This window comes from Argentina anserina, chromosome 7, assembly GCF_933775445.1.
Source record: "Argentina anserina chromosome 7, drPotAnse1.1, whole genome shotgun sequence".
NCBI classification, from domain to species: domain Eukaryota; kingdom Viridiplantae; phylum Streptophyta; class Magnoliopsida; order Rosales; family Rosaceae; genus Argentina; species Argentina anserina.
In genome coordinates, this window is record NC_065878.1 from 14,697,589 (window position 1) to 14,703,695 (window position 6,107).

A 6,107-nucleotide genomic window follows, 5' to 3' on the forward strand; every position below is an offset into this window, starting at 1 on the left:
ATAAACTTTGGAGTAAGTTACTGGTTTTCTAACTGCATCAGATGAATTTTATAGTATCAATTTGCTGATCTATCAAAAGCCCCTCTTACTCCAATTCAAAGGTATATATAACTCCATTTTGTTCTAAATGATGGGTCAAATTTATTTGTTTATTGTTTAACATTTTCTTATCGATGTGAACCTGACTCGTATTTCCCGGTAGGAGGTGTACTCTCATGTTTGGTAGAAATATTGCAGTTTAAGAAATTATTAACGAAGGCTGTTCTAGTTTATTTGACCCTAGACAAGAACTCGCGGTTTGCATTAGACAATTTAATATCATCACTCGAAATTGCACCTCACCTTTTTGTCTCTTCTTCACTTTGAATCTCACACAAATAAAACTCATGCAATTTGTCATTTTGACTAGTTTAGTTTGAATATTTGATCGAATTTATGCAAGGCTCAGTTTTATACGCTAAAATATGCGCTAAACTTGATCATGCAAGTTATGTGAGTTATATTCTTGGTTGTAGGTTCATTTTCTGATAAATTCTCTATTTCCTGCATCATAGGAAGGATTTTAAACTAATAGAGACAACTATATGTTGGACATGTTGCTTGTAATTTATTTTGTTTTCAATCAAGCATGTTTTTCTTTTAACAACGGCAGTGCAATGCTCTCAAAATCTCAACTCTCAAGTACTAACGAAGAGCTTGCAACCTAGTTAATAATACATTTGTTTTACAAAAGTGGTGACATATTATAAGGTTTACTCTATTATCATAAAGAAGCATATAACTCAATTTTCCTACTAATATTACCGACATGGTTTCCACTATACTACCGACATGGCGACATTATATACAACTCCAATTTACGAAAGATCATCTTTCAAACTTGAAACATCCTCCACGTGTCGGCAACCCATAGAATTCCATCAAAAAGTTCATCCCAGAAAAAAAAATCATCCAAAAGAACAGAAGGCAAGAAATTAAAAAATATCCAATAATGGTATTAGTCAACATATTAATTGTACTCTGGTCCTAGTTAAAGCCACTTGCTGAGAAGACCTTTTGAATAATCAAAGTCTCTCTCTCTCTCTCTACACAACTACCCGCCATTTCTACGTCTCTTCGCTGTCTCCCCTCCCTTTCTCTCTCTCCCTCTCCCAACTTAGATGAGACGAACGCCGTCGTACGGACGCCGCAACCACAGCTCCGATGCTCGGGGCACCCCTGACCACCTCCCCTACGCATCCCCCGCCCTCTCATCCTACTCCGACGCCTCAACTGCACGCAAGTCCAGTGCAGTCTCCGTCGTCGCTCGTTCCGTCGTCGGAGCCTTCGTCGGCTGCTTCACTCCTCCCGAACCCAAGAGCTCCGCCAGCTTCGCTGACTCCTCGGAGGAGTTCAGACCTCCCTCCGGTATTAACATCTCCATTCTCAGAAAGTGTATATAGAACGAACGTATATCTAAAGATCTGAGATGAATGATTAGTTTGTTGCATTTGTTAGTGTTTTCGGATGCGTCCGGAGCTAGAAGTGAGAGGAGACGCGCCTCTGGTTCGAGCAGGGGAGCTACGAACAACTCGAGACATGAGAGACAGGTCGGGTGTGTGAAGTTCACCATGGATGAAATCTACAGAGCTACGAACAACTTCTCTCCCTCTGTTAAGATCGGACAAGGCGGCTTTGGGACTGTGTACAAGGGGAGGCTCGACGATGGAACCTTAGTTGCTATTAAGCGTGCCAAAAAGGTTGGGGTACAGGTTTTCGTTTGCTACAGTTTGATTTCTTGAGTGTGTAAATGTTTCCGAATTTGGGGTTTGATTGAGTGCATTGTGAATATGAGTATGCAGAGCGTGTATGACAAGCATTTGGGTGTGGAATTCCAGAGCGAGATTCGAATGTTGTCGCAGGTGGAGCATTTGAATCTGGTAAAGTTTTATGGGTATGTGGATTATGAAGATGAGAAAGTTGTGGTTGTGGAGTATGTTCCTAATGGAACACTTAGACAACATTTGGATTGTAAGTTCATCAGCTAGATTTTTCGTGCTTTTGGTTTCCGAATTTTGCGTTCTCTGGAGTGTGTGGATGTCATAGAAATGCACAATGCAGGTATGCAGGGCAACATTCTTGATCTTGCGGCGCGACTTGACATTGCAATCGATGTGGCTCATGCTGTCACCTATCTTCATATGTACACAGGTAATTGCTTGATAGGAACCTAGTATTAGAATGCGCCTCTCACTTCTAGGAGTTATGGAATCTGTGTGAATGATGAAATGATCTAATTGGAAAATGATTCATTTTACTTGGCAGATCATCCGATAATCCATAGAGACATCAAGTCTTCCAACATTCTCCTATCAGAGAATTTGAGGGCGAAGGTAGCTGACTTTGGTTTCGCTAGGCTTGCAGCTGATAGTGATTCAGGTGCCACTCATGTGTCTACTCAAGTTAAAGGAACTGCTGGCTACTTGGACCCTGAGTACCTCAGAACCTATCAGCTTACAGATAAGAGTGATGTATATTCATTTGGTGTGTTACTAGTTGAACTAGTAACAGGCAGGCGTCCGATTGAATCAAAACGGGAACTCAAGGAACGGATAACAGCAAAATGGGTGTGAATTTATCATCTCTTTAATATCTTATTGTTTTACATGGTATTTCCTTCAGTACACAGTTGCTTACACTCCTTACAGACTAATACCTCATTCCTCAAAATGAATATTGTTGAGCTACATGGTTAAGTAAAATGTGGCTTGGGTTGGTTTTGCAGGCTATGAAGAAGTTTAGTGAAGGAGATGCTCTTTTAATTTTGGATCCCAGGCTGGAAAAAAATGCAGCCAATAATTTAGCCATTGAAAAGATTCTTGAATTGTCCTTGCAATGCTTGGCTCAACGCAGACAGCACCGGCCTAGCATGAAGAGGTGCAGTGAGATCCTCTGGAGCATCCGCAAGGACTATAAAGAGATCTCAGCTCCAGAGTTTCGTTCATCTTCCACCCGTTCTCAAAGGAGCGCTTCAACTAGAGAAGAGTAACCACACTAGTAGAGCTTCAAGTGAAGGCGCCAAATGAATACACTAGTAACCACAGCAAGCAAGTTTTGCCAATATGTGAGTAAGCGTCAGTAGAAAGCAAAATAATATCTTGATAATTGGATCTGATGCCTTTGCATTAAAACATACAATCAGTTTGTTAGGAGTGGTGTATAGCATACCAAGATTGATATTTCACTATGCTTCTTTTTGAGTGTTTTTAGTTTCTTAAGTTTTTGTTTTCTATTCTTGAAGGTTTGTGTAAAGAATAAACAGAATTGTATCAAGCTGTTGAATACCATATAGGACTCGATACACCATTATATAGTGCAAATAAGTGAATAACTTTTGTACTTGTATGCTTGTCTTTTACATCATAGTATCTGCCAAAGTGTAAAATTTTCCTTCTTTCTGGGAATTTTGTTTTGTCTGAATTTCTTCATGCTTCTCTCGGCAAGTGAGCACATAGTGGAATTTGTGGCAATCAAAAGTGTTTGAAGTTTGAACAATTAAACTACAACTGAGAAAGAAAAGTGCAAATCGCAGTGCGTCAGTATAAACTCAATGGTTAAAGCTTGGTAATATCATTTACACTTAGATAACCAAATTGCAACGATCTGTCTTTAATGTCACAAGCTTGTAATCTTCACCAAAGACCATAAGGAATAAATGTTTGTACATCTACACCAACCAAAGACTATGCCCCAAAAAGAATCTACGCTTCAGAAAAGAAATGAACTCTGCCTAATCTGAGATAAATCTCATTTTAGGCAATGAATTCTGCCTAAATCATCCCATAAGCTCCATTAAGGGGACAATGAATCATATGGAGGCGGAGAGAGAGAGAGAGAGAGAGAGAGAGAGAGAGAAATAATTGTGTTTGAAAGTCTTTTGGATGAACATAAAATTGTGTTTGAAAGTTTCATATGGGGGCAAGTGTGTGTACTAAAATTTATTCCAACAAAAAAAAAACTATTCTGAATAATCATATAGTCATGGGGTTGAGCCTCCAGTCTGCACTGGCTTTGCAAGCTTTTTTGTAGAGGTTGACTTAAATTTATGGAGACATTACAGACAAATCTAGCTAGGCTTGTAGCTAACAAGTCTGCAGTTTGATTTTCTGTTCATGCAGCTTCACCACTCGTCCCGTTCCCAAAAAAATTGAGGAGCTAGGGCGAGCTCACTGTTCTCTTCATAACTTTGTATCACCCACATCCACAACAATTTTGATCAAAAATCGATCTGCAGCAATTAAGGTTGGTAACTTAGTTAAGTTTAGATTTGAATTTTATATATATATATATTTATGCTGCAATAATTTGCTGATTCTGACTATGAGCGTGTAACTGTGAAAGTTGTAGTCATTATGGGGTCTGTAGCTCTAAACTTTGTTGGAGGAATCCCTTTTCAATTGTTTCATGATGGTGTAAGGGTGACCATCCACAAGAGTAGGAAGTTTAAAACTCACCTCGTAAATCTTGAATTCACGCTGGACCAGTGGCAGATCCAAGATTGTATCAATGAGGATATTTGAACTTAACTATGCGAAATAATTTTACTAATTGAAATCAAAATCAATCTTCCTAGTCAATGAATGTAATAAGACTTGCTCTTCTAATGCATATATACAAAATAATATAAACTAACTAATTAAATATTCATATAACATATTGCAATTTAGAATCATTTACAAAATCATTCTATTAACAATTCAAAAAGTTAAAAAATGACCAGTAGAATTAAAGATCGTGGTTGATCAATAAAGCTTCAGAAATATAATAATGAATATAATTTAGATTTGAAACTGGACATTTCATTGAAACTATGAAGCAATTTTTTTTCGAACGCTTTGGACTCAAATTTTTTATTTTAGTATAATAAACACCTATAACCATTGAAAAAATATTCATATATATCAGACAAACCGGCGTATATAGTCAAAATCTAACTCAAATACATTTATTCAATTGTAAGCAATGTACTAGCTAGTAATTAACTTAGCTAACATTCTAGAAAAAGAGATAATTGACTAAGAACACGCTATTGAGGAAGAAGAGTAAAGTTTGGAAGGAAAATAAATGAGTAGAGTCGGTTATTTGGGGATGCTTGGCTAAGAAGAATTCCAAAAATAAAAGATTAAAAACTTAGTTTTTCTTCTTCTTGTCTTGAGCTTGGGATGCTTGAGTCACCCCAAGCTATATAGTGGATCCGCCCCTGCGCTGGACTGTTTACAATGACGGATTCTCGAACAGATAGGAGAAAATAACGTTCAACTAAATCTCCCAAACAGTACAGTAGATCTTCAAATAAAAATGAACGAGGGTATAGAGCTGATGGCTATGTTATCCAAAATTAGCATATGGAACATCCGAATTTGGGGCAGTTGCTTCAACTGCATAGGGCCTATTTTCACAAAAAAAAAACTCAGTGAATTAGATACTTCTCTCAGGAGGCTGTTAGAAATAGTAGAGTTGGAGCAACGGAGGAATGTGACAGAGCTCTTATGTTTGGCAAGAGAGGCCAAAGACAAACAAGATGAATTGGGGAAAAAACAGGGTGAATTAGAGAAAAAAGTAGATGTTATACTGAGGGTGCAGCAGAAAATCTATGGTATATTGATGGAGCAGCATGATGTAATACAGAGGATTGTTCCAAAGAGTGAGCAACAAGCTTCAATATCAAGCGGGAGGAGGGGCTGCTGATCCTACTCTAGGGGTAGTTTTCCGGCAGTAATTTAATACTGTTGTTCAAGTGGAAGTCGAGAACATGATGTTCAAACGGCTCCTCCAAGTATTTAAATCCACACTCTACTGCAAACAACCACTGATAGAAGAAATAGCAGCAAATAACAGGGTATTGCATCTTCCGAATCAACAAGCAGAAGTGCTTATTATACAAATAGAGAATGGTGTAGAGTATGTTCTGGAATGCTCGAAAGTTCGCACGCATGCCAACTACAAGAAGTACAAACACACCAACAAAATTCTTAAGCTAAACGAATCACTTCAGAAGCTTTCATTGAACTCAAGAGCAGGTCGAAAAGAATGTGAAGGAGGCAATAGATTCTGCGAATAAAATAGAG

General features: G+C 38.2%; 1 protein-coding gene across 1 annotated transcript; it reads left to right on the forward strand.

The window, feature by feature from the left end:
• Nucleotides 1-1,085: 1,085 nt before the first annotated feature.
• LOC126803150 (calmodulin-binding receptor-like cytoplasmic kinase 2) lies at nucleotides 1,086-3,384 on the forward strand. The gene is made up of 6 exons (XM_050530912.1): nucleotides 1,086-1,407; nucleotides 1,498-1,739; nucleotides 1,842-2,010; nucleotides 2,101-2,190; nucleotides 2,305-2,606; nucleotides 2,765-3,384. The coding sequence occupies exons 1-6, from the start codon at nucleotides 1,161-1,163 to the stop codon at nucleotides 3,026-3,028; spliced, it is 1,314 nt and encodes a 437-aa protein (XP_050386869.1). The 5' UTR covers nucleotides 1,086-1,160; the 3' UTR covers nucleotides 3,029-3,384.
• Nucleotides 3,385-6,107: the final 2,723 nt, after the last annotated feature.

Coding starts and splice junctions, on each gene's coding strand:
- LOC126803150 (XM_050530912.1), top strand. CDS start 1,161: ATGAGACGAACGCCGTCGTACGGACGCCGCAACCACAGCTCCGATGCT. Junction 1,408..1,497: donor GGAGTTCAGACCTCCCTCCG/GTATTAACATCT, acceptor TGCATTTGTTAG/TGTTTTCGGATGCGTCCGGA. Junction 1,740..1,841: donor CTATTAAGCGTGCCAAAAAG/GTTGGGGTACAG, acceptor ATGAGTATGCAG/AGCGTGTATGACAAGCATTT.